This window comes from Equus przewalskii, chromosome 5 (genome assembly GCF_037783145.1).
Source record: "Equus przewalskii isolate Varuska chromosome 5, EquPr2, whole genome shotgun sequence".
Classification (NCBI taxonomy): Eukaryota; Metazoa; Chordata; class Mammalia; order Perissodactyla; family Equidae; genus Equus; species Equus przewalskii.
In genome coordinates, this window is record NC_091835.1 from 32,263,893 (window position 1) to 32,291,034 (window position 27,142).

Consider the following 27,142-nt stretch of genomic DNA (forward strand, 5'->3'; position numbering starts at 1 on the left):
AATGAAGCCAGCCTCTAGCTCCCCTGAGCAGCTGGTGCTGCGTACCTTATGGGTTCCATCTCCAAGTAAAATCTTTTTTTGGAACTTCTACTCCCAAAGATGCAAAGCTGCCAAGTGGATGGAAGCGGCACCTGCCCCCGTTCATTTGAGGATGTCTATTTTGTGGGTGCCCTGGAGGCAGCACCCTAAATCTCTCTACTTACAATGTTCTTTCTTCTATTTCCTCTGACTCCTGTGTCAGTCTGTATCTCAAAGAACACTCTTCTGAGAGCTTAAGGGGTGCTGAGCCGCAGAGTGCGAGCGTCTGCATTCTGCCGCGTCCTCACCCCTCTCTGGCTGCTGCTCTTTTTTTTTTTTTCTGTTGAATAAGCAAAAGCAAGAGCAAATTTATTCCTTGGGATCTCTATAAAAATGCGTAGTAATTGTTTCTTTTTGCTTTTGTCAATATGTTTCTGTTCCATTCATTGAACTTTGTTCTCAACTCCTCCTGCCAACCCACAGTTTAATGTAGAGGTTATTTTCCCATTTGCCCTTTATGAAAATGGGATCGTCTTCCCCCAGAGGGTCTTGGTGGAGCGAGCGCTTATCTGTGTGTGTGTGTGTGTGTGTCTGTGGAAGTGGGAGGGAGAGGAGGGGAGGGAAGGCCGTTGGGATCTGCTTTAGAGTGAGGCTCCCCCAGCCTAGGCCTGCTCAGAGGACTCACCTTACCTACTCCTTCCAGGCATCTAAGCGCCTGAACTCAGAAGTAATCGATTCTGATTTATATCCCGGCTGGGGTATGATTAGCAGTCTTGATTTAATGTCATCATGACCTGACACTTTGCCTTCCCCTCCCTCTCTGTTTGGGTGTGTTTAAACGGTTGGTTCCTGAGGCCAGGTGCTGAATTGGCATCAGGCAAGCCCTTGACCGTGGGACCCCTGAGCAAGTCTCATCTCCAAGTATCTGCTCCTTCACTGGGGGATTTGGGTCACGGAATGAGGGTCAAGCACACAGCACCTCGCTGGCTGGCTCAGGGCCTGGCTCTTCCCTTCTCGCTCCCGTCCCTGAGAGCAGCGGGGCCACTCTTGGTAAGGTGGAGGGCGAGTTCCAGCCTCGAAGGCCTCGGCCTCTATGCCACACGAGGGACAAGTCACGGTCATCTTACCTGTCTCACACAGCGACAGCGAGGGTGAGCGGGAGAGAAATCCTAGATCTTGGGGCTGGAAGGGGCTGGGGATGATATTGGGTTCAGCCTTGGCTTTGTAGGCGGGGGAGCCGAGGCTCAGAGGAGTAGTTCCTGGTCCTTAGCAGCCCGTAGCCAGTGTGCCGTGCACGTGGAGTTCATCACACTTGCTTTGTGCAAGCTGGCCTGTCCACTGACTCGTAAACACATGCAGAGCCGAGCCCCTCTCTGTGTGTAGTGGGGGACAGACAGATGGTCCTTCTCCTGCCATATGTTCCGGCCTGTGGAAGAGGGTCAGGGACCGAGGGGGGCTGGGGAGGCCTGCCTGTTGCTGAGCTGGACACTTGCCTCGCCTCAGTGTTGTACATCCCTCCTTCACTGGGCTCGCTGGGTCAATAGCTGGCCTCTCTGTGCCCAGTACTGACCTTGGTGCCAGGGAGATGCACAGAGATGTGTGAGGGGGTGCCTGTCCCGGGCAGCCGTTTGCAGGCTGGAGCACCCCTTCCCGCCAAAGGTCAGCACTGGCGAGCTGGGGGAGGGCCCTCAGGCTGGTGAGCAGTCAGACAGACGGAGCTCTGCAGCCTGTAGGGCAGCTCGGCCAGCTTGGAGGAGGAGGCGGCGTCAGCCGTGAAGGCCCTGGGTTGCAGTGGGGAAGGTGGAAGGGGAAGAGGAAGAGTTTTTTGTGTAGGGGAGACGCTGTGAGCAAGGCGCAGAGGCTGAAGTGTTAAAGGTGCGTTGGGGGCCTGGGGTGCCCGCTGAAGCAGGGGAAGCCCCGTGCGAATGTGACTCTCAGAGGCGACCCTTAGTGTCAGTGATGGACAGGCAGCGGCTGTCGAGATGGAGCTCCCCTAATGTGGCCAGTGGACTATTATTTTGACTCAGTGTTGCCAAGGACCTGACTTTCCTGTGACTGACACCAGCTGACCCGCCCCGAGGATGGACTGGGACCCGAGGGAACGCGGTGGCTCCCCGTCTCCCCCTCTCTGAGAAGCCCAGGTCAGATGGAGCCCTGGGGACCCAGGGAGAGGAGGTGGTGAGCCCCAGGCCTGCTTTGCATTCGCTTTGGCCCCTTCTGGGTCACAGAGCGACTCCTTGCCCGCCCGCCTGCCCGCCTCAGCCCGCCTCCTCTCGAGCTGGCTTTCCGCTTATCTTAATTTATTGATGAAAACTTGTTTTACGGTCCAGAGCACAGACGGCAGCAGCTCTCTGCCAAAAGAAAGCACACTCACAAATCGGGGAAGCGAGCTGCCTCCGGAGATGGGCGGCTGGGGAATGGGAGGCCGGCAGAGAGAGTAAAGCATGTCTGGGCAGGCGCGCTGGCGGCCTGGGTGGAGGAGGGCAGAGGGAGCTGCTGTGGGTGTGTGGGCTGGGGCGGGGACAGCTGTCTCCCGCCTGGGCAGGACCTCTGTGCCTCTCCGCCACCAGTCCCTGGCTTACCACTGCTCTGCCCAGTCTCAGTAATCTGGGTGAATGAGGACCGTGGGCCATAAATCCTAATACTGACTCCCGTTTCCAGCTTTGTACAAGGTGCCAGGCTAGGAAGTTTATTTCGATGAATCTCGTTTAATCCCGATTATGACTCTACATGGTAGGTACCATTAATTCCCTGTTTAAAAAACAAGCACCGGAGAAGTTGTTTTCCAAGGTTCCCACCCGCGGCTAGGAGATGAGGGAACCGAGGACTTGAACCCGGTCTCCCTGGTTCCAAGGCCCGAGTCGTCTGCAGCCCTCCCTGAGCAGACAGTCCACACCGGCCCGCCTGCCCTTCTGCCTCGTGGCTGCCTTTTCGCCTTGTCTTGCTGGTCTGGCTGCCTTGGATGTTCCCAGAGTGGGGACCCTGTCTCCTGCTCTCGTGTGCTGCCGGGCCGGCAGGTGCCAGTGCAGAGCGTAGACCTCTGAGGCACCTGCCTGGAGCCTGACTCCGAAGGCTCCCTGAGCGGGTTATCAGTAGCCTTCCTCTCGTTCTTTGCTGAAAGGCAGAAAGTCTGTGGGTTCCTCTGAACCTCCATTTCCTCGAGGGTCGATGTGGACATTCCTCGCGTCCACGCTTGTCACACGGGCTGGTTGCTGGCATCGCCCAGGTGAGTGCTTGAGTCCTGTGAGGTCACACCCTCGTCTACAAAATGGGGTGAGCGCCCCTCTCCAGGCTGTCAGAACGGTGTGTGAGACGGTGTCTGTGAAAGGACTCTAGAAAACAATGGCAGCAACTGCACTTAGTTCACAAGCTCCTCTGTTTTGTGGAAAGATAGGCTAAAAAAAAGGTCCATTGAACTCCACATTATTTTGTTTTGTCCCTTCCTGCTGCTGCTTGCAGAGAGATAGCCAACAATTTTCACTGGTAAAACCGGCGAAGTAGGTGGGCAGCCTTGGCTGGACTTGCGCCCCGCTGCACGCACACCCTCCCTGCAGACCGGGCACCCTGACGCCATGCTCTCCCTCCACTCGTGCCCACCCTCACCAGTCTTCTCTGCTGCCCGGCCCTTCCTTCCCGCCTGCACGCCGCCCTGCCGGGCTCCTGGGACGAGCCCCTGCCCACTGCCCCTGCCCCTGTGCTTGCTTCCCTTCCTCGGGCTGGACTCAGGCACTGGGTCCCTGCACTCCATTCCCACCTCCCCCAACTCAGATGGGGCTAGAAAGTTGTTGAAAATGTTTGAGGTTGGGGATTTTTCTTAGGTCTGTAGGAGGCACAGAGAGGTTACAACAACAGGATTTGGAGTCTTATCAAATTGGATTAAAGTCCCAGGTCACCAGCTCCGTGTGTGAGCTGAGACAAGAGCTTAACCTCTGATCCTTAGTTTTCCCATTTGCAAAGCAGGGGGAAATAATAGTAACTGTCTTGTATGGTTTTTGTGGAAAGGGCTTGACCGTTCCTGGCATGTACTGTGTGCCCATAAATGCTTCCTTCCTCACTGGTGTGACGGCCATTGTCGTCGTCATCACCACCCTGGTCACCACACCGTTACCACCGTCGCTGCTTTTGTCCCTGCCCTCCTTGTCTACAGGTTGGCTTCTAGGCTGCAGAGGCTTGGTGGCACACGTTACACCTTGCTACCTTCCTTCTCCAAGTGGGGACATTCCAGATGACACCCTTTCTGGCTGATTTTGATGACTTAAGTCTTAGCAGTGGGACACAGTGGGTCAGAACATGGTTTCTGGGGTCAGATTTCCTGGGTTCCTTCGCCGCTTAACCTCTCTGTGCCTTTGTTCTCTCATCTGTGAAATGGGGAGGACAGAAATTGCACCCTGCCCCCTGCCGCTGGGTTGGGAGATTACAGGAGGCGGGAGAGGCAGAGCCTGCAGAACCGTGCCATCTCAGAGAGTGGTCTGTGCTGACCTGCACTGGTGCCTTTCTGTCCCCGGGAGCACAGCATCAAGGAGCTGAGACAGGGCAGGCAGGCGGGGGGCCCGGAGTGAGGCACCCCGCCACCACACATGAGCTCTGTGACCCTGGACAAGGCCATCGGGTGGGACTGTGGACAGGCAGCTTCCAGCAGAGCACCTGGGATTGTGGTACACACGTCAACTAGTAGGGGCGGGCCAGGGCCTCCCGCTGTACAGGAGGACGAAGAGATGGGCTGGCTTGGCACAGGGTGGAGAGGGGTCTCAGAGACCATCTCTGGCAGACGGACCTGAACTTAACCAGCCTGTGTCCCCCACAAAGCATGTCAGAAATGCCAAATCCCGGCGTGGGTGGACACGGCTCCCAGCTGGCAGTATACGTAATCAGGCTGTGGGCCTAGGATCCCCAGAGAGAAGACCGACCATGTGTTGGCCACGTCCAAGGGTTATAGCGAAAGTGTGTGTGGGCGGCTGTCCTGGGGCCAGAGATGGACCTGGTTCTCAGCCACAATCTTTCCCGACATCTATATGCGTAAATATAGGGTGTTATTTGAGCTGTAGAAGTTGGTCCTCATTACATTATTAAAAGGGCCTTTATTCTGTGCTGGGCGGAAGGGAGGCAGCCTTGCCAAAGGAGAGGCACCCAGGAATGGCCAGCTTTTCACTCTGTGACTGTTCTTCCCCACGGGGGGGCCTTCTTTCCTCAAACAGGGAGAATGGTCCCCACCCCCTTTCTGTTCTGTGCGATGAGTTATAGTCTCCCAGATCATTTGAGCTCTTTGCCAGAAAGATGTGATGCGAATTCAAGGTATGCTTGTCCTGTTCCCCCTGCATTTTCCAGGAGTTTGAGTAATAGCACAATACCTTGTATGATATTTATATTCCGAGGAACACCAAGTGCTCGGCAGGCATAATCCTATTCATCCATTTGGTGTCCCCAAGTGCGGGGAGGTGCTTCTTCTCCCTCAGTCTTTTTGGAGAGAAATATCTCGGAAAGGCTAAGTGGCTCGCCAGAGCCGTACAGCACATCACAGTCCCTGGGGCTCCCAGTCCTGAGATCCGGGCTGTTGACGATTCGGTTGGTTCTGCTTTCTCAGGGAAGCCCAGGTGGCCGCCAGTGTCACTGTGCTCCTTGAAGGTTGATTTCTTAGGTCCATCCCTGCCTCCCACAGCAGCCCCGGCTTCACATATTACTGCATGCTTTGATGCTGTCAGAAATGCCTTTCTCCCCAGAAGCACAAAATAAAACAAATGCAGGAAGGAAACAATATGCTGGTGATTGGAAAATCCTTTCTCCAGACTCCTCTGACAAGCAATTCTGTGTCCTTGGCGCCTCCCCTCCCAATTTACGGTGACCTTGGGAATTAAGACAGTGCCTCACGCCCTGGTCCCAGGCTCTCCCCATGTGTCCTCCCCAGGCCCAGGAGCACTGGCGTCCATGGCCCTTGGGGGCGCAGGTAATGAGAGCTGCATGTATGCCCCCACCAGCATGGAGAGCACCCCTTCCCGCGCTGGCACCTGCTGGAGTGTTCTGGTCTTGGGAGGCCTGAGGCTCCAGGCTGTTTCCTGTTGAGTGCTGACAAGTTCTGGAGTTTGAAGAAAAGATGCTTTCAAGCGTCATCCTCCCCCCAGCAAAGGCCAGTTCTCTGACCAGCTCAGAGAACAGAAACCTCCAGCGGAGGCTGGGACCGTGGACTGTCAGCCTCCCTCTCGAGCATTCCTTCCCAGTGCCTGCTGCTGCCCCGCAGCACTGAGCCCGCTTCCCCTGTGTGTTCACAGCTGTGTGCCCTCCGTGCGCGGTCTGTCCAGGGCCGTGAGCAGCACCTCGCCGGCTGGGGGCTCCGTCCTCCCGCAGCCAGCAGTGAGCTGGAGCCCATGGGCGGGAACGAGCTCTAGTGCTCCCCACGTGTCCCTTCTTCCCTGTGCCGCCCCCCCCCCCCGGGACGCAAGGCGCTGGACTGGGAGAAAGTGCGGTTCTGCCCCCAGGGGCAGCCTGCCCCAGCAGGGCCAAGTGATCGATGTTTGTGGACTGGTGAGTGATCGCTCCTCCTTTACCAGGCTGGCAGGGGCTGTGTGTCACCCACTGCTCCTGGGCCTTCGGGCCACACTTCATCCTGAGGGCCTTCTGGGGGCTGCTGCTCAGGCTTCCTTCCTTCCGGCAGCCTCAGTCCCACCTTGGGTCCCCTGGGGGGCTCTGAGCTGGCCACCAGCTCCTTTTCCACTTCCCCACAGAGGGAGTAGGTCTGTGGGTTGGTTTGAGAAAGTGGAAGGGTGCTGGCACCTGAGAAAATGGGTCTGGGACCTGCTGTCATGTGAGGAGTCGGGAGGGCCTGGGAACGGGGTGCAGGGGGAGCGGGGGCCGGGGTGCATGCTCTGCCAGCCTTTCTGCTAGACGGAGGAGTGGTGTGGAGACCTGAGCTTTAAAGGGGCTGGGTCGGGAGAGCACAAGGCAGACACGCCCTCCCGGTTTCTAGGTGTGGCCCTTGCTTTCTAGGCGCCAGCTGTCTTGGGGACTGGGCCTGCTCTCGGCACCCCTGCCCTGGCCTTCGAAGCCCAGGGACAGACCCAGGTTCTCCCTGCCCCCAGGGCTGTGTCCCCCTGAGTCCCACAGGTGCCTTGGTTGGAGTGAGCCCCTGAGCAGGGCAGCCTTCCATGCCGAGGACAGGCCGGGCAGCCCAAGCAGATGGTCGGTGCTTCAGCAAAGCCGACCTCCTCCCCCGCCCCCACCCCTCTGGGTCAGAGGTCACCAGGCCCTTTGTGCAGCCAGCTGGGGGCCGTGACTGTTGGTGACTCGGCATTTACCCCATCCAGGGCCCTTAACCTTCTGGAGGGTGGCAAGGGGCTGTCCTCGAGGTCTTGTGGGGTCTCCCTCCTCATGGACTCTCCCATCCTCACGCATCTGGAGAGCTTTAGAATGCAGGAGGTGTGTGACAGGACCCCTCTGCTGATGGGGGTCCTGGTGAGTTTGGGGGGGGGGTGCTATGTCTCAGGTCCCTGCACGGTTTACTGGAGAGGAGCTGACTCTGCAAACATGGAATTTCAGAGCTTTATAACCTCAGAGACTTGCAGCTCCCAAACACAGCATCCCTGAAGTTTGGCCGTGTTGAAATGCTCTCCCCCACAACCATCTTAGGTAGAAAATAACCTTGTTCTGCAATAATCAAAATGTAACTGGGTTTTAGATATGCAAATGCTTTATGTCATGTTTATTTGGAGGAAGATGCAGCTCAGAAATATGAGTGTGATCTCCCTGTCACCTATGCAAGCTGGTGACATTGGGGGCTGCAAAGTGAAGCTGTGAAGACATTGGAGGCTTTGAGAGAAAGTGTGAGGTCATGACTGAGGAATCATGCTGTTTGGCTTTAAATTATGCACAAGCTCAATGTGAGCCAAAGCTCTTCTGTGGTCTCCAGCCAAGCCAATGGGAGCTTAGGCTGGATTACTAGAAGTATAGAGCTCAGGGTGTAGGAGGGGAGAGTGCTTTGTACTCTGTGCTGGTTCTTCCGTGGCTGAAATGACCTCATAGAGATGAGCAGTGGATGGTGACTCAGCTGAAAGATCTAAAAGCCCTTTAATCGGCCAGGAGAAGACGTGGGGAAGGATGTTAGATACAGGTCTTCAAATATTTAAAGGCCTGCCAAACTTGTTTGTTGTGGGCTTCTTGGGCATAACTAGGACTGAGGCATATTAGCAACAGGGAAGTGGATTCTTGAGTTAATAAGAAAGAATTCTTGACTAATTAGATTTGTGAAAAACTGGAATGGAGTGTATTGTCCTGGGACCCTAGGGTGCCAAGCAGAGGCTGGACTGCCGGAGCCAGGGACGGTGCACACAAAAGAGACCTCTTGCTGAGCAGCCGCCTCTCACTCTGTGCTCTGATCCTCCTGCCTGCTGGGTTACTTCGACAGAGACATCTCTATGACTCTGCCTTCCCTTCCCTTCGTGCAGAGCTGAAGTGTTGTCTGGCCCTGCCCGCCTTGTGGCTGTGACAGTGAATGAGCTGCAGGGGCCTGGTGGAGGCGAGGGGCGTCTGAAATAGGAAGCAGCAGCCCACTCCTAGCGCTGATGCATTGTCCCTTCTCCCTGTGATGAAGTTCTTGGCAACTCAGCTTCTCCCAGGGCAAGGCAGGATCATTACTAGCCGGCACGTCGGGCTGTGAAATTAAAGTTGTTTTGGTTTTTTTATTCTCCACATCCACTAATTTATTAAATGCCATTAAATGTTGCACTTGGCCTTGGCTTACAGAGAGCCTTGGGGAGTGCTGAGACCTAGAGTTTGAAAAGCTCCTGCAAAGCAAAGTGGGGATGAGGTTGGTGGGGGTGATGGTAGGTAGGGGCCGGGTTGGGGGCTCTGCAGAGACACCTGAGGCAGTGGGGCTGAAACTAGCCACAGGGTGGGATGAGCTCTGAAGGGGGCTGGGGCAGGTCAAGCAGGGGATTTACAGGCCAATGAGGGGCTGGCGGGGGTGGGGCAGTTGGGAGTAACTTGGGGTACTGGGGGTGCTAGGAGTAGGGGAGAGTGGGTGCATGGGACTTCTTTTTCAGGTGGGTTTGTGTGTCTGGGTCTGATCCTGTTCCCAGGCTGCCACCTGCTCAGGCCCTCCCCACCCCTCCCACCCCCCCATCCTCCATCCCTCCATCCCTCCATCCATCCATCCATCCAACCATCCATCCACTGCACAGATAGTTCTGTATTCCAGGCTGGTAATATTCTGGGCCCTGCAGTGGAAGAGAAATAGATGAGACACGAACCTGGCCCTGGGCATGCTGGTGTTTTCGTGAGGAAGGGCAGGTTCCAGATGTGCTGCTCTGGGCCCAGCCCTGGCACAGGAGGGCCCCCCCACGGAGGGCCACCCACACCGGGGAGAGACTCTTGGAGTTATGAGGGACTCAGGGAGTAGCTGTTCCTGTGCTCTAAGTGGCATAGAGCTCAGGAGGGAGGTTGGTGTGAAGGGGAAATTATGGGCCTCACCCCCAGAGAAATGGGATGCCTACATGAAAAATACATAAGGACACATGGCAGAGACATATATTAAAACTACAAATCAATGTGCTGACGACGAGGAAAAATGCCACGGGGATATTAGGCTAATTACAGCAGGCTTAATAAATGGGGTGAGTCTGGAGGACGTTCACTACGTGGCCATAACCCGGCTGGGCCTCAGTTTACCTGCTGTGTGTCTTGGGATGGGCCCGAGGGTGATGAGGAAGATCCTGAGACCCTCGGAAGGGCCCTGTGCCTTCTCCCTCCTGCGGGGTAAGCGAAGGGCCGGACAGGAGACACCTGTGGGAGGGAGACCCAAAGGCCAAGGGTGAGGACCTGCTCCAGGCCCTGGGGACATGGCAGTGAACAAGACGGACCCAAATCCCTGCCTTCCTCGAGAGCAAGGCCACGGGCAAGTGCCAGGGTAGGAGCTCGTGGCTGCACTTTTGGACGTGGATTTATCTGGAATCCTGAAGCGAAAGTATTTAGAAATGCCCTCAGGTGTGGGAGGGAGTGGGCAGGTGGTCGGGTGGTCCCTGGGCCTGCCCTGCTTGAAGAGGGGCGCCCACCAGGCCTGGACCACACGGGGGCTGGTGACCCCAGGGCAGTCGGTGCTAGCCTTGGCTGGGTCCTGGTTGCTGGCATCTCTTCCTGCCTGTCGGTCATCTCAGCTGAGACAAGCCTCTGGTTTTGGAAGGGAATTTTCCCAATGCCACCAGCTAAGCTCTCAGGCACTGAGCTTTGGCCTTACTGCTCCAGGCCTTGCCTCCTTCCTGTGCTTGGCACCCTGTGCGTGGGGTGGCTCCCCCTCCCCCCATTCCTGCCTCACCCTCCCCTGCCCCTGCTCTGGCTTCAGAGGCCAGCGTCCTGTCCTCTTACTCTCTTGCCCAGGAAACCTTTTCTGCTGTCAACTCCTCCATCCTACTCATTGCCATGCACCAGGCATCACGCTCCTGGCTGCCCCGCCCTGGCCCTCACCAGCTCTCTGGTGGAGTCATCCCAGCTCTTTCCTCCTCTCCTGTTGTGTCGTCCCTCTCAGAGGCAGGACGCTGCCCCAGTCCTGTGGGAAATACCAGATTCTTTCTCTGATGGTGCCTTCTCAGGGAGCTGATAGCCAGAGGGTGGACATCTGGTGTGGGCATGAGGCTAGGTCAGGGTTTCACAACCTCTGTTGACATTTGGGGCGAGATAGTTCTTTCTTGTAGGGGGCTGTCCTGTGCATTGTAGGATGTTCAGCAGCATCCCTGGCCTCTGCTCACTAAGATACCAGTAGCACTCCCTCCCTAAGTTGTGACATCCCAGGAGTCTCCAAACATTGCCAAATGTCTCCTGCGGAGCAAAAGCGCTTCTGGCTGAGAACTGCTGGGCTTGGGGATGAGAGCAGCGTGTCTCCGGTCGGCTAAGCCGGTGCTGGAAGGGACCTGAGAAATTCTCTAGTCCAGGTTGCACACTTTAAAGGGAATCGGGCCTCAGCTAAAGAATCTTAAGATCACACAGGGAGCAGCATGATGAAAGAGGCATTTTAGAAAAGGGCTCAGGCAGCTCTATGTATGCAGTGTGGGCTGAAAACAGGCCTGGGGCAGGCCGGGGGTGTGGCTGGGATCTGGCGTGAGGCAGGGGCTGAGCAGGGGTCTTGGGGCCTCTCACCTGTGGCTGGGGCTCAGTGGGTGCTTGCAGGCCCTGGGAGCGGTGGTCCGGAAGGGGCTCTGCCCCAAAAGCCAGGAAACCAGGTTCAGGGCCCCGGCTGGTGTGTGGCAGCTGCCTGTCCTCTCAGTGCCCTTGTCTGTAACTTAGGGCCTGACGTTTGTGTTTTCTGCTGTCTGGGGCCTCTGCCGGTTCTGGGTCATCTGAGGTGGGAACAGAGGATCCTTCTCAGCAGGAGCCCTCTGAGGCCGTGGAGGAGTGGCAGTGGGTGTGCAGGGGCCTCTGAGCTCAGCAGACCTCTATAAGGCCGGGGCCCTGCTGGGGGTGGGGCGGGGAGGGGGCCTTTGAGAGGACAGGCTGCTGTGGGGCTGCCCTGCCTGTGGACAGCAGACATCCCTGAGCTCTACCCTGGGGCAGGTTGGGGCCTCAGACGGAAAGCCAGAAGAGGGCAGGTGTGGGGGTGGGGTCACAGGCCGGGTTTTGGGAAGCCTGCAGCCAAATCAGAGAGCATGGAGTGTGGAGTCAGAGGACCAATTCTGAGAGATGACAGCTCCTGGGACTGTCTGAACTGCTGAGATTTTCCCAGGCAGAGGCTCCTTGACCCCACAGCAGTTTCCCCCAGGAGGGAATGGACAATAGAGGCACAGAGGGGCCCCTGTGTGAACTGGCTTCTGGGGAAAGCTGTGCTCTGAGAACTTTCCCAGGCTCAGGGGCATCTCAGGCGCCCTGGTGTCTCTAGCTGCACGGGGCGGGGTATCCTGCTCTCCAGGGCCCCATGGCCTGCTGTACCTGTGGGAGTGACCTGGCGGCAGCGGGTTTTCCTCTTACTCATCCCAGAGTCTGACTTTTAGAGCCATACCTCTTCAGCACGAAGATCATGCTGGTATGATTCCATGGTATGATTAATGGAAGAAAAATTGAGACGGCAGCACAGAAACGGACCCGCTGAAGAAAGTCAGAGTGACAAGTGGATGAAAGTATGAGGCCCCACTGGCGAACCCCCAGCTTCTGACCCGGCCTGGGGCGCCACCTCCTGGTGGAAGGGGGTGGTGGCACCCATTCCCCCTGCAAAGCTGGCAGCTGCCCCACTGCGTGGATGCCCTGGGCCCGAGTGTCCCAACCTCGGGAGCCTTGACCTCGTTCCACCTGGGGCTGCTGCGGGGCTAGGAGGCGCAGGACCACTCCCACAGTGTGGGACCCCGGCAGCTGCTCCGCTTACCTGACTCCCCTCACAGCTCCTCAAAGGGCTCTGGTTTAGTAATACGTAGAGACGCCCACACTCCTTTCGTCATGCCCAGTCTGGACCACCTTTCTGTTTCCCCATTTGTCAAAATCCTACTCCTTCTTTAAAGCCCAGCGAGCCCTGTCAGTGCTACCTTCAAAACGTACCTCGAATAGACCGTTTCTGTCCATGACCGCCTGGTGAGAGCCGCCAGCTCGCCCCTCATCATGGCAGTGGCTCTGCCTTTGCCCTCCGATGGTCTGCTCTCCGAACGGCAGCCAGAGTAACCCACTGGAAACGTGGATCATGTCATTCCCGTGTCCCGAGGCTCCCCCTCACACGAGATCAACACCCACATTCTTCTCATCCGATGCCTGCGAGGTCCCCGCCACTTGTCACCTTCTTGACTATCACAGCCCCATAGGCAGCTTGTTCCTCCTGGCCAGCCAGGCTCATTCCCACCTCAGGGTGTGCTGTTCCCTCTATCTAGAACATTCTTCCCCCAGATATTTATGTGGCTCACTTTCCTCTTTTTTGGGTCCCTACTCAAATACCGCCTTTCCGAGATGCCTTCCCTGACCACTCTGTCACTTTCTGACTCCTTGCCGGTCTTATTTTTCTTCATGCACGTCCCAGCACCTGAAATCCCACCGTATGTTTGCTTATGGAATGACTGCGTCCCTTCTGGGAATCCCCTCTCCAAGAGGGCGGGTCTTCGCTGGCCATTTACCGAGTCTCCCAGCACTCAACCTCAGAACGGGCCTGGCACTTCCCGAGTGGGTGTCTGTGGACTGAGTGAGGGGAGGAAAAGTGCCTCCTGGGGGCCCTCTGCCTCTCCCACCCTCGCGTGCATGCGCATGGCCAACGGCTCTCAGCCTGCCTGTGGGGCTGCCTGGTCTGCTTGGGATCAGGAGCAGCACAGCGCCCCCCCCCCCCCCCGCCCCCGCATGGGGACTGGGAGTGCCTTTCAGAGAACAGCGCCGGTAGGCTGCCCCTCTCATTGATCTCTTCCATTTAAATTCTCCTAACACCCCAGAAGGAGGGCGAGAGTATTCTCATTTGGCCTAAAGGGAGATTGCAAGGTCCCAACCAGCATGAGCTGGAGCTGGGTGTCACATCTACTGTCTATGCGTCTCAAGACCTCACCTCTGCACTTTCACCCTCCATGGAGTGTTCTTGTCCTCCACCCGTCCTTGAGGGACTGCCTCCAACTGGCCTCTCGGACCAGGACAGCAATTGCCGCCTCTGAACTCCTGGACCATTTATTTGGCACCAGTGTATACTGCCTGGGGTAGAGTTTGCTCTTTTATTGCTCCCATGCAGCCTGAGCAGAGACCCCGGAAGGCAGATCTGTGAAGTGGTCGTAGCTCTTTTGGCATAGGATGCTGCTGCTGTGGGTACTCAATAAATACTGGTTGACTGATTGGCTCCTCAGACTCAGCGCACTTCTCCTGAGCTGCCGGAGGGTGGGGGAGTATCAGCTCTGTGGAGCATAAACTAAGGCAGCTGTGGGATCCGCAGCCTGGGACAGGGGCTTCCCCAGGCCAGCCCAGTGGTGGCGCAGCCCCAGGGTGCCGTTGAGGAGAGTCCATGTTCGGCTGCGGTGCCAGCTGCTGACTTGCTTGGATCGGTGGCAGCGGCAGTGATGGACTCCCACGTCCTGCACATCGGCCAGCCCCCAGCCAGCCCAGTGGGCTCTTCTGTGTTTCCATCTGTGGGAATTCATTCCTCAGGCTCCTGAGGACAGCGGGCAAATTGTCCCTCTGGTCAGGCCAAGGACACAGTTGCCAGAAGTCTGGCTCTGAGAAACTGGACTCCAAGATTCTCTTCCCAACCCCAGAGAGCAGTCCCTAGGCAGGGTCTCTCCCTGACCAGCGTGCGCCCCTCCCCCGGACTCCCTCCTGGATGCGGGCCTCTCCTCTGCCAGGTGGAAGAGCCACGAGCACACATGTGTGGGACCTGTTACACGTGTGTGCCTGTGTCTTAATGTGGTCCTCAGAGTGACCCAGGAGGTCCATGAAGCTAATGGAACCCCGTTTGCCAAATGGGGAGACAGAGAGGCAGAGGAGTTGTCAAGGCCACACAGCCGACTGATGGGGCCATGACCGGATCTGACCAGGAGCCGGGCTCACCCTTTCTGTGCCTCACGGTTGGGGTGGGACCATGCCATTGAGTTCCACAGAGATGGGCACGGGCCAGGGCCACTCTAACAGGCTTTCCTCTCTCTCCAGCTCTGTGGCTGTGGGCTGCTCGGAGTGGGCATTTGGCTCTCCGTGTCCCAAGGCAACTTTGCCACCTTCTCCCCCAGCTTCCCCTCGCTGTCTGCAGCCAACCTAGTCATCGCCATAGGCACCATTATCATGGTGACGGGCTTCCTCGGCTGCCTGGGGGCCATCAAGGAGAACAAGTGCCTCCTCCTCAGTGTAAGTTGGACCCCACATCCCCACCCTCTGAGCTCTAGATCCCCCTACATTTGGGCCATTGAGGCTGGCAAGGCCTGGGAACATCAGCCAACCGAGTGACCAACCTGAGCCCTTCCATGTTGCTTCTAGAATGTTCTTTGCTTGACCACTGCCCTCTTCCTCATGACTGACTATCCCTGTCCAAGTTGTCCCTCCCACTCCTTGGTTGGCCATCTACTTCCTCTCCCTCCCCTTCCTATCTGGGACCCCCACCCCTGGGAAGCCCTGTCTGTGTGCCACCTGTCCCCTGCCTCCCCACTGTCCTTCTGGGTGCACCCTGTCCTCGCCATGACCGCTACCCCATGCCCATGCCTGGACTTCTCTTTCCAGTTTTTCGTCGTCCTGTTGATCATCCTTCTAGCAGAGCTGATCTTACTGATCCTCTTCTTTGTCTACATGGACAAGGTAAGCCCTCCAGGAAGGGAGGGGGCGATTGGGATTTCATTGCCTTTGGGTTGGGTCAGGGCGAGCAGGAGGGAAAGTGCCTACAGGCCGTACCTGTGAGGAAAGGAGGATGGAAGCAGGAGAGCTAGGAAAGGCCCAGATGAACGGTTCTGGTGGGGCAGCCTGGGGAAGCTGAGTTTGAGGGGAGTGAGGACGTTCATTACCTGTGTGGTCTTAGGAAGTGGCGTCCCGAGGGATGCAATAGGCTGCCTCTGGCATTAGCGAGCTCCCTGTCACTAGGAGGATTCAAGCATAGCTGTGTTGAGTATTTGGAGAAGGGATTCAGACCCCATGAGGTGGTTGGGCCGGGTGGTTTGATGTAGCCCGTTGGAAACAGAGGAACTTCCCAGGTGATGCTGTGTGTAGGGCTACCAGCGGAGGGTAGCTGTGTTTCCTCTCCCAGAGCCCTTTAAGGACAGGGCTGCTGCTCCCAGGCTGCACCGCGGGGTTCAGGAGGCTGATGCGGGGCCCCCTGGCAGCCTCGCCAGGGGACAGTTCCTAGTCCAGGTGGAGACGACTCTTACTGCTGCCAGCAGGAGTCCCGGCCAGGCGCTCAGTCCCTAGGACACAGCAGGCTGTTCTGGGACACTGCGCCCCGCAACTATGTAGCTGTCTATTCCTCCGCTTCTTGAAGTAGTTGCCCAGGCCACACTGAAAGGCAGAGTCATTGTTAGGATTAGAAACAATAATTCCTTTGCACTTGTGAAATGGAAGAAATAATAATATTGAGCGATCCCCCTGTTCTTCCCTCTTTATAAGGATTATTTCTTTTAATTCTCCCAGCAATGCCAGAGGTAGATACTATTATTCCAATATTGTAGATAAAGCAGAGGTGAGAGAGGGTAAGGTACTTGCTAGCGAGGGTGGACCTAAGATCAAAATGACTGATCTGCCAGCCTCTGTTTCCCAGGGTGTATTATGACAGGGGCACATGGGGGAAGAGGTTGTGGGTGGGGTGGCAGAGTGGCCTGTGGGGCTGGCTGGTCCTGGGACCAAGGGAGTCGAGGCCCTCTGTCTGTCTCTGCCTCTGGGTGCTGCAGCCCTGGGAGGCAGTGGGTGGACCTCCCCTGCCCCGGCCTCCACCCCCAGGTGGGGCAGGGCCCCCATCTGGAAGAGCTGTGGCCGACAGCCCCAGTGGACCGGGGCAAGTTGGGAGAGGGGCTGTGTCCTGGTCCCAGCCGCCCTGAAGTCCGTTCTCCCCCCGGCAGGTGAGTGAGAATGCCAAGAAGGACCTGAAGGAGGGCCTGCTGCTGTACAACACGGAGAACAACGTGGGGCTGAAGAACGCCTGGAACATCATCCAGGCCGAGGTGAGGCTGGGCAGCACCGGGCAGGCGGGGAGCAGGGGCGGCTCGGGCTCCACCCAGCTGACCAAATTGGGCACCGGTGCTTCCTGGATTTTGACCAAGAGCTGCTGGATCAGGCACCAGGCAGTGGGATGCAGCTGAGAGCACGGGGAGGCAGGCACAGGAGGGGGAGCAGGACCTGGATGCAGGAGGTCCCTTTCCTGAAGCTTTTCCTGAAGCTCTGGCATGAATGACAGAATTTATTTTAGCAACGCATTCATTTCTTCATCACGACTTGGGCAAGGAGGCTCTGTTTAAGAGGAAAACAGTCAGTTTAGCCCGGACACCCCACATTAAGCTCTGGGGAGGGGCTGGCAGCCAGCGTGGAATGATCCACAAAGCACAGAGCCAGAGGGGCTGGTGGGCGAGCAGAGGGCTGAGTGCCCCTGTGCCGTGTCCAGGGCCTGGCTCAGGGGTGGGCGGCATCACCTTCTCCTCTCCGGCCTGCAGGAAGGAGCTATCACTTACTTCCCCTGTGGGCCTGCTGATGCCCAAAGAAGGGACAAGAAGAAGGCCTTTGTCTCCTCCGCTGGACTCCAAGGGGGCAGCTTTTGTGGGGCCAGGGTTGGCCTGGGAGGGGAAGGCCCAGAGGAGGACGGCGGGCCGTGGCGCGTGTGACCCTGTGCACCCCACCCGCAGATGCGTTGCTGTGGTGTCACCGACTACACAGACTGGTACCCGGTGCTGGGCGAGAACACGGTGCCCGACCGCTGCTGCATGGAGAACTCCCAGGGCTGTGGGCGCAACAGCACCACCCCGCTGTGGAAGACGGTGAGGCTGTAGGCGCCTCTGTGCTGGATGGGCTGGCAGGAGGATGCCTACAGGGAGGGTGGCCTGGGACACCAAGGAATTGGTCTAATGAGGGGTAGGGTGGGGGGCACACAGGACTGGAGACAAAAGGCAGGTGGAAAATGGGGGCCTGAACCCCCAGAAGGGAGAGTCAGAGGGTAGAGGGTTGAATGGGTTCTGAGGCTGTGTGAGGCCTTGTAGGGGGAACCCTGGGTGGGGTGGGGCCTGCTCATAGGTAGGAGGGACAGGGCTGAGGGGCAGGAAGGGACGGGAGGAGAGAGCAGGGTCAGGGCTGAGGGTTAGGGAGGGACGGGAGGAGAGAGCAGGGAGGGGCAGGGCTGAGGGGCAGGAGGAGAGAGCCAGGGCAGGGCTAAGGGGAGAGTGGGGGTGCTGGGCAGGAGGGGCTCACGGGCACACCAGCACCTTAACCTTGTGGTCCTCGCTCCCCAGGGCTGCTATGACAAGGTGAAGATATGGTTCGATGACAACAAGCACGTGCTTGGCACGGTGGGGATGTGCATCCTTGTCATGCAGGTAAGAGGGCTGCCGGAGCTCCCTGTACCCTTGCTGGCCCCGGGCCAGAGGAGGAAGCCCAACCCCGGGACTTAGATCACCACCCCAGCGGCCTGACTCCAGAGCTTTCCTGCTCTGCCCGAGCCCTTCTCTCTTGATGCCTGTCCCACCCTGCAGGCACCGTGGGGCACTGCTTCCTTGGCTCCCTCTGAGCCTTGGGCCTGGAGCTGGCATCGCATCAAGCCCCCGTGTGGGTTTGCTTGTGAACACACCTGTCCCCACTCCATGGGGACATTCACTTTGTGACCGAACTGAACGAAACCTGAGTCCTCAGGTGCTGATCGTGGGCCGGACTGCACGAGTGCTGTCCCGGCCACACCACCTGTGTGAGACATGTGTGGCCTGGGCAGGGTGCTCGGCTTCTGCGCCCTCAGTCCCACATTGGTGTGATGGGCAAGGCAGCCGTGCCGCTTCTGAGCACTGAGTGTGATGCGCCCCAAGGTGCAGAGCAGGCCGGGCGCAGAGGAGGTGCCCAGTCCACGGCCGCTGTTATTCACAAGCATTGAATGAACAGCTGTCCTTCGCAAGGCCAAGCACAGATGATGGAGCGGGCCGAGGAGGGTCCCTGCCTCCCTTCTTGAAGATGAGGCCAGCACAGCTTGCTAGGAGCAGGAGCCCCCTTTCTGGGGAGGAACATTTCCTGGGCTCCCTCCGCCCGCTTAGGTATGGCTCCTCCTCCTGGTGAGTGGGAGCCTGCAGTGCCTGATTGCTCTTGGAGCACTTGAACTTGAATGGTTGGTCCATGGGAAGATGGTCGACAGCCTTCATGGCGTCATCTTTCTTACCCTGCACTCTTGGCCTGGGGGCCTGAGCATGTCTGATTTATTAAGTGTTTTCAAGCTTAGCGGAGGAGCCACGGTCGTTCTCAGAGCTGCGATGTGAGATGCACTTACAGAGCAGATTCTGTTCGGTACCGGGAAGGGGGCCCATCTAAGGGATGCCTGTGGTCAGGCTGGACTCGAACGCTGAGGCCAGGCTCAGCAGCCACGGTCTCCTCCAGTTATGCCCACACCTTGAGTGCAAGAGCCATGAGGGGCATGCAGTGTCTCCTGGTCACCTGCTTTATGGCATGTGCCTGTGGCCCACTGTCTGTGGCGACCCTGAGGCCACAGGCTGGCTTCCTCCTGCCCCTGCACTGCTCTGACTCACCATCCCCTGCAGGATTCAGGAGTTGAGGAATCACAAATGAGCATTAATGTCATCCTACACACAGCAGCATTGGTAGGACACGTCCACTGTGGCCAAAGACATCTTTTGATGTATTCCAGGACCACACAGAAATGACTTGGCAGGGTTTTGTCACGTTCCCACCAGCCTCCTCCCCCTCCTCCTTGGCAGCTGCTGTGCAGGGGCAGGGCCGTTGTGCGTCAGCCCTCTCCGGGGCGCTCTGAAGTGGGCAGGGTCCCGAGCCCCAGAGAGGCTCCAGGACAGTCTGTACAAACGGCTCTGAGAGGCTGACTCCTTGTGTGTGTCCCCCTCCGTCCACCATTGTTTTCATTCCGCCAACGTGTCCAGCACACGACTGGTTGTCCCCACTTGCTCTAGGGGCCCCACGTCAGAACCCTGGCCGTGGGGCTTCCGTCTGAGGCCCTCTCCCCATGTCTTTCAGATCCTGGGCATGGCCTTCTCCATGACCCTCTGCCAGCACATCCACAGGACCGGGAAGAAGTACGCCGCCTGAGGGGCCGGCGGGAGCGCCCAGCCCCGCCGCACACGGCCGGGAGGAAGATTGGAGCTTTGTGTTGCCTGCCGCACTCGGACTGCTGACCCCGTCCCCACAGCCCGCCCGCCCGCGCCACTGTGGGTGGAGGGCCGGGGGAGGAGGCCCGCAGAGACCTTGGGGTGCTGGGGGCACCTGGATTCCTGCATCTGTGTATTTGCCAAAGAAGACAGGGTGGGCCGGGGGCATGCTCCAGGAGGCCCCCAGCACTGACACATTTCTGCCCCTGCCCTTCCTCACGCCGACCCTTAGTCCCCATGTTGGGTGCAGGGCACAGCGCTCCCTCCTGGTGGAGAGACTGCCCAGCTGAGGTCGCTGGCATCCACAGCCCCCGTGGGAGAGCGGGAGAGCTGGTGGGGGCGCCTGACCGCTCTAGGCCAGGCCCCCGGGAGCATCTTGCCCAGGCTTTTTATACCTTACAGTGTAACTTTTTTATTTTATTTTACTCTGATTACGATTATTCAGGAATATTATCTCAGCTAAGTTTAGGGTTAGCTTTCTGATTTATAACTTTGTACTGCATTGGTTTGTGTAACGGTTTGATTTTTCCTGAGGGTGGGGCGGGTAGGGAGAGTAGACGCTGTCCGGCTGCAGTCAGGACAAACCGCTGTGCACCAGCCAGGAGGCTCTGGGGGAGACGTGCCGGCCTTGGCTCGGACGCACTGAGGAGGGCCCGGCGTCCGGCACGGAACCTGGAAGAGGCGGCAGAGAGGGGAGCAGGAGGCAACGCAGGTGCACCTGCAGGGAGCCACGCGTTTGCTCACGCTGGCCCCAGAGGCAGGGCAGAGGGGTCCTCTGGGGGCAGGTGCTTTGCCAGGAATGCAGCAGCAGCTGTCATGGGTCCTTGCACTTCACTGAGGAGCAGTGTTTCTTTTTTCCCTTCTTCCTTCCTCCTGCCCTCTGCTGGCACGGAGGCTTCCCCTTCCACCCCAGGCGGGCGTTCCCGCGACAGGTTCTGCAAATCCAGATACTTTCACAGACATTCCTGCTAGAAACTCTCGGACAAATACCTCTCTAGTTCAGATGCTGCTCACTTTCTCACATTGCTTCTGGAAGGGGAAGCAGTCCTTACATTTTGCTGCTCAGACAGTGGCAGAGGACCCGTGACCGTCAGGAGGGGAAGGTGGAACGGTGCCCATGATCATTCCAGCCAGATTCCCTGAGGGGAAGATGTCCGTCTGGGTCCCGGGACCCTCATCTCCTTCCTTGGGGTTCACTGATGCTGAGGTGGGTGGTGATCACGTCCTCTGTGACCCCAAGGAGAAGTACAGAAACCGTAAGAGAGGTCAGACTGGGTCCTGCTACAGTGGCCCCAGGAAGAAGGCAGCCTGAGTCACGGCGTGGGAGATGAACAGTGGGGTGGGTATTCAACTACAGCAGGGTGACCCCACCAAAACTTATGCTGGTCTAGTTGAACATTCTGCAGTGAAATAAAAGTCAAGAGTCCACGGGACTGAACTTGCCGAGGTTACCCACTAGTTGGCTAGGATCCAGAGTGGGGCAGCTGCTTTCTCCTGCACCACTTGGCTTATCACCTTGATTTCCTCCGGGCCCACGTCTCCTCTCCAGCCTCCACCTGTCTGTCCAGGGGCACCCCAGCCAGCACAGCTCCTCCGCTCACCTAAGTACAGTGCAGTTGGGACCAGGAGTAGGGAACTTTTGGTGTGTTTAGGATTCATGATTTTGGGGGATGGGGAGTGGGAGTAGGGTGGTCTCAGCAAGTTGGACAGAGAAGACCACCTCCCTGAGATGGGAGTGGTGGTGCTGCTGGGAAGGTCAGTCCTTGGGTAGGGCGAGGCATGGGCAAGCACACGTGTGAGCAGAACTGCCTTCCTGGGCCGTCTGGCCCCATCTTCCTGGTAAGGAGCTCTGGCTGCCTGCCCAGAGCCCCAAACTGCAGAGTGTGGAGCAGACGTGCCACCATGCCACTGCAGAGAGGCCCTTGGCCAACAAGCATTCGAGTGCACGGTGGGACCTGGTGCAAAATGAGTGTGCGCTGTGTGTGGGGGTGGGTTGGTTTATGCCTATCAATGCAATTTTTAATTTTTGTTAAAATCAACAGCAAAGCCTAGCACCTTGGGGAGTGTACAGCCTCCCTGGCAATCTGTTTCTGGCGCTTCAGGGGCATCCTCTGGTCCTGGAGCCCTGGCCACAGGCTGCCCCCCTCCCTGGCTCGTCTATCTGCAGAGCCTCGTTCACCGCTCCCAGAAAACGGCCTTCCTGCCTCACCCAGTGCTTGGCTCTTCCGTCATTTGGCCAAGTCTACACTGGGCGGAAGGCTCCATGCATGGGGATGTAGGGGGTGTGGGGAATGTGGGGGTGCTCTTCCAAGCTCCTTGCCCACCCTGCAGAGCCATCCCCACCCCACACAGAAGGCCGCGCCGTGTGATGGCGGTGATGGTGGCCCAGCATCTGCTTAGTTTCTCCCGCCGGGTCCCACTGGGGCGGATTAGCTGAATTCCCTCCCCCGGCTTCGGTAGTTCAGTCGGCTCTGACTCAGAAGGTCACGGTCTGTGGACCACGTTGCAGAATGCCTGCCGTGGACGCAGCAGCCATCCTGCAGGGGAGGTGGGCGAGCAGGGGGAGTGCTGCCCCGGGGGGCCTGCAGCGGGCGTGGAGGGGTGTCTCACCTGCACCCCAGCCGGTGCGCTGACAGCCCCCCGCCAGCACCAGCCCACATCTTGGGCTCGCTCTGGAAGTGCTGCTGCCCCCCTGCCCCCCATGCATGTGTTCTGGTTTGACTTGGAACTGGCTGGCTGTCCCACCTTGCTTTGGTGGCCAAAGAGCAGTCCAGGTGGATGCAAGTGACTGTCCCCGCCTCTCCCGCCCCCTGCCCACCCACTGGTGGAGGTGCTAGCTAGCAGGGACCTGGCACAGGACGGAGCTGGGGTCAGGTGCTTGGGCTCACTCTTTGTCGCTCGGCCCTTGGAGTCTGGCCTCTCCTGTTCCATTTCCCGTCTCCATCACGACGAGGCAGTCGTCCAGTGTGTGCCGGCCTCCCTGCCCTGGACGAGCCTCTGAGGGGCGGGCCTTGGGCCCTGCCTACCCCCTGCCCACCGGCACCGCAGGGACAGAGGGGAGTGGGGAACACACTTGTTGGTTTCAATGCACTTTTCTGCTTGCGATGCCCTGTCTGTGCGCTTCCTTCATCCTGGTCCTGGCTTTATTGAACGCCATGTTTTTAGCATGTTTTTAAATAAAAACTGATAAGTGTCAAAAGCACAAGCAGGCTGTCTCGTGGTTGGTTTGTGTTCACTGAGCCACGATTGACTTATTTCATGCAGTGGGTGGTGTGAGGGATCCCAAGAGAACCAGGCACCCGTGCTACTCTTGGTCTAAGCCGCCCCTCTTCTCGGGCACCCCATCTCCCCTTCTCGGGCCCAGGTTACAGATCTGCTGGGCGAGGAGGGGCTCTCTGTGGGCATCTGAGGAATCCTAACACCCCCTTTGCCTGGTGACCGGATGCAGCCTTGGTCAGGAGCCAGTCCAAGTATGAGCCCTCTGGGTGAGAGAGCGACTCCCACCTGGGTGTCTGTCACCACCACCAACGGCTATCGCGGGCCAGGCCGAGGGCGCTGGGGGCAGGGGCAAGCAGCGCCATCCATGGCTTCCTGTGGGCAGGGGCTGTAGGTTGTAGGCACAGTCTCCCCGATCCTGCTGACGTTCCTGGGGTTCACGTGAGCCTGCTGTCTCTTCCAGGAGTGAGGGGACTTCACAGGGTGACTTGGCCTGGGCGGCACCCACTTGGGGTGGCTCTGAGATGGCCTCGAGGAGGGCACGGAAGCACAGAGTTGGGATGAGACGGGCAGCAGGACAGGAGGGAGGCGTTTAAAACCACGCGTGCTGCTGATTTTGCCTTCTTCCCGCAGTGTACTCTCCCAGGTCCCGCGGTCAGGGTTCTGGTCTGTGGGTTTTCCTCCACTGTCACAGTCACAGGCACAAGCTGCAGGCGAGCGGAGCTCCGACGTTCTCCTCACCCTGGGCCGTTGCTGTACCGTGGGCCCGGCTGGGCGCGGGCAACAGTGAATGCGCAGCGTGGGTCCGCGTCGGGGGCATCTCTAAACCCTTCACGTGTGGAGGTCTGTCTCCCTTCCTCGTCCTCAAGGGAGTGGCCGGGTTGGCTCCGCATCGTCCCAGAGCATCAACCTCTGTGACCTCGTCCTGCTGCCGCTGTCCCAAAGCCACCAGAGACTTGCTGAGGATTGAGGAGTCCGAGGTGACCCTCTGTCGAAGGTCCAGTGGGCATGGGGTCCCTGGGAGCCTCCCCAAGAATTACCAGAGGGGACCTTGTGGCTCTGGGGTCGGGAGTTGGTCATGGCTGAGGGGCTGGCCCTTCATCATCCACTGAGGACCGGCCGGGTCACAGGACTGTGGTGGAGGCCACCTCCCCAGCCTGTGCTTCCTTTCACCCCTGCCCTCCAGGCTGTGGCCACAGCTGTTGGGATGCCCCCAGGGTTGCTGTGCTATCTGCTTCTGGGGGACAGAGTGAAGTCTCTTGGCTCACAGGGCGATGGAAGGCACTGACCTCTCTGTTAGCACGGGGCTTCGGTCAAATGAGCTAAGCCGTGAGGGCAGGCCGCCCTGGCTTGGCAGGAGAGGCGACGTTCGTATCAGGACAGGGCAGGGCGTCGTTCTTCCCTGGGACTGCTAATGACTAGGCTGGAACCTTTGGGGAATGACTAGGCTGGAGCCTTTGGGGATTGGTGCTGGGCTCTTCAGCCCATGGGAGGGGGTGGCAGAGCTGACCCAGGGGGCCCCTCTGTTGCTCCTCCATTCTTGTGTGATGTGGTGGGAGAGCCATCTCCCCATCGGTGCTCAGCAAAGGGCAAGCGAGAAAGGATGGTTTACGAGCAGCAGCAGCAGCAAGGTACCCATACGAGAACTCCCTCAAAACGGCCAGCACTGGGGTCTGCAGAGACAGGACATTCAGTCACTCAAAGACCTACTGGAAGCTCACTTGTGCCAAGCAGCTTGAATACAATGGAGAATGGCCCAGGGCCAGTCCTTGTGCTTGCAGAGGGGCGGCAGAGGGCAAACGGGATTGCAGCTCAGGGCTCTGGGAGCGATGTCCGCAGGATGGGAGAGGCACTGACCCCGAATTGGGGAAGGTGAGGCCCCCTAGGGGAGGTGATGTCAAAGCTGAGAGCTGAAGACAGGAGTTCACCCAGCAAAGAGTGGAAGGTGTGTGCTGTCAGTGTTGGAGCTGGCGCACAGAGGGTGAAGAGGGTGTCTGGAGAGAGTGGCAGCCGCCAGACCTCAACCTGGGAAGCCAGGTTAAAGTGTGTGTACTTTAAGCTAAGTGCAATGGGAGCCCACTGAACGGTTTGAAGCCTACTGTGATAGGCTAAATCTGCCCTTGAGAGCCATCACTCTGGCTGCAGGGTGGAGAATGGTTAGAGGGGACAGGTTCGATGCTGGCACGTCAGGGAGAGGCTGCCTCAGTGATGTAGGTGAGAGATGATGGAGCCCACAGGGAAGCGCAGTGGGGTGAAGGGAAAAACCTACAGATTTGAAAGCCACACAGGAGAATGGACAAGCCTTGGTGACGAATTAGATTTACTGGGGGGAGAAGGAGCATTCTTGCCATTCATCTGGCGTGACGTCCCTCACCCTGGACAGGTGGATGACTCGTTTGCCCCGAATGGAGGATGAGTATATTTTCTGGGCGCGTGCTCCTGTGCAGGGGATGGGCAGAGACCAGCCTGGTGTAGTGAAATCTCTCCTGTCGTTTGTATTGTGCTTCCCAGCCTGTCGGTGCTTTCCTATACGTTAGCTAGGCTTCTCCTGACCACAACCACTTTATCGGCTGTCACTGTGCCTGAAGCTTCTCCATTACACACGCACCATGTCTGGGTGGGAGGGGCGTGGGTTTGGGAGTTGGAGGGTCTCAGGTGAATTCCCACTCTGCACTTGGTGTCCATGCGAGTGTTGGGTGGTCCTTGAACTTGTCTTGGTTTTGTCTTCTGCAAAATGAGGATAATACCTATTTTAGAGATTTGCTGTGAGGGTGACGGACAAGCATGTATGTAAAGACATCCAGCTTATTTCTGGACCAGCGTAGGTGCTTGGCAAGAAAGTGGTCAAATCTGGGTCCTCAGGAGTCCCCAAGGAGGAGCATCCCCTGAAAGCTGGGGACACAGGGGAGTGATCTAGAAAGGGGAATTGGCGTATGGAGCGGGGAGTGAGCTGTTGAAAGGAGGTGTGAGGGCTTGGCGGGCAAGCTCCCCCGACGGGTCAGTTTTGCTCTGGCCTGGCCCAGTAGCAGCATTCAATAATCCACAGAAGCAAGAGGGAAGTCTGATTAAATGAATGTCATTTTGGACACAAGAATATTGGCATTGCAATGGTCCCGTCTTAAAGCAGTCAGCAAAGATCGGGAGGCTATTGATTCAGCCATCTCGTTTCTGCTGAGTTTAATGACAGCCGTGGAAATGGACTACTGTGTCTCCTTAAGCTAACAAGAATAAGAACACTTCGCAGGGCACGCTGGGGCCAGGCCCTCGGGTTGAAGCGGCCTGGCTGGACTCTCCCCTCGCGGCCCTAGAGACTGCCAGATGGCTGAGAGCCAGCGGGGGCAAGCCTGGGGCGCCACCCAGCTTCCCTTGGTGTCTGTTTATGCGGAGGAGAGCAGGGGACTGGCAGAGCAAGGCCACCCGGTGGGCTGGGGCTGGGGCTAGTGGGTGGAGCCTGTTGCCCCGAGATTTTTCTTCTGGCAGCTGCAGAGTTCGGGGACCCAGCCGCACCCAATGTCAGGAGCAGGGCGACCCAGCGTGTGGACAGGGCGAGCCTGTGTTTCCTCATGCAACGGCATCAGGAAGCTCCTTGCCCTTAGGCGCCCTCCTCCCGCCCAACTCTCTCCCACTAGATCCCTGCAATCCCAATACGTTCTCAATACATTTCTTTTCTCTGGAAAGAGACCCCAGTTCCAGAAACGACTCAGCCTTCTTATTTCCTGATTGGCAACTTAGGGACAGCATGTTGAAATGGCTCTCTGGTCCCCAACTTGGGGTTCTCTACACCCCAATTAGGATTCATGAGCTGCTTTCAATATTTTAGAAGTCAGGTGGAAATTGTTCATGGCCTCTTCAAAGAGTGCCCGGGCTGATGGAACACTGACCCTCTGGGCTCTGCTGGCCTGCTCATGTCCTCTGGCCAGTGACATGCTTTGCACTTGCTGGTGGAAAGGGCTGGATTCAAGCTTGACTTACCGCCCTCTTCACCCCTGCCTGATCCGAAGGATCCCACGGGGTCCCCCGCAGTGCCCTCTCCTTCCTGCTCAGTCACTGCCACACAGGGGCTCAGCCAGGGACGAAAGCAGGGGCAAAAGGGAAGCAGAGGCGTCTCATCTTTGTTTTTAAGAAGAACGTCAGTGGAACGATCTCGGCTTTTGGCCCTTTTGTCGTCTCCCCGCCTTCACTGGCCACCGGCAGCCTCTGTTCTCCGTCGGGGAGAGGGA

At 58.0% G+C, this 27,142-nt stretch overlaps 1 protein-coding gene across 11 annotated transcripts in view; it reads left to right on the forward strand.

Moving 5' to 3' along the window:
• Positions 1 to 22,911, forward strand: part of TSPAN9 (tetraspanin 9) — a 193,786-nt gene extending 170,875 nt beyond the window's left edge. For all 11 annotated transcript variants that reach the window (XM_070620508.1, XM_070620512.1, XM_070620511.1 and 8 more), the window contains 6 exons: positions 14,584 to 14,775; positions 15,145 to 15,219; positions 16,467 to 16,568; positions 17,244 to 17,375; positions 17,844 to 17,927; positions 19,576 to 22,911. In XM_070620508.1, the coding sequence (XP_070476609.1) occupies positions 14,584 to 14,775; positions 15,145 to 15,219; positions 16,467 to 16,568; positions 17,244 to 17,375; positions 17,844 to 17,927; positions 19,576 to 19,647 (657 nt within the window). In that variant the 3' untranslated portion in view covers positions 19,648 to 22,911. The remainder of the gene's footprint in view (positions 1 to 14,583; positions 14,776 to 15,144; positions 15,220 to 16,466; positions 16,569 to 17,243; positions 17,376 to 17,843; positions 17,928 to 19,575) is intronic.
• Positions 22,912 to 27,142: the final 4,231 nt, after the last annotated feature.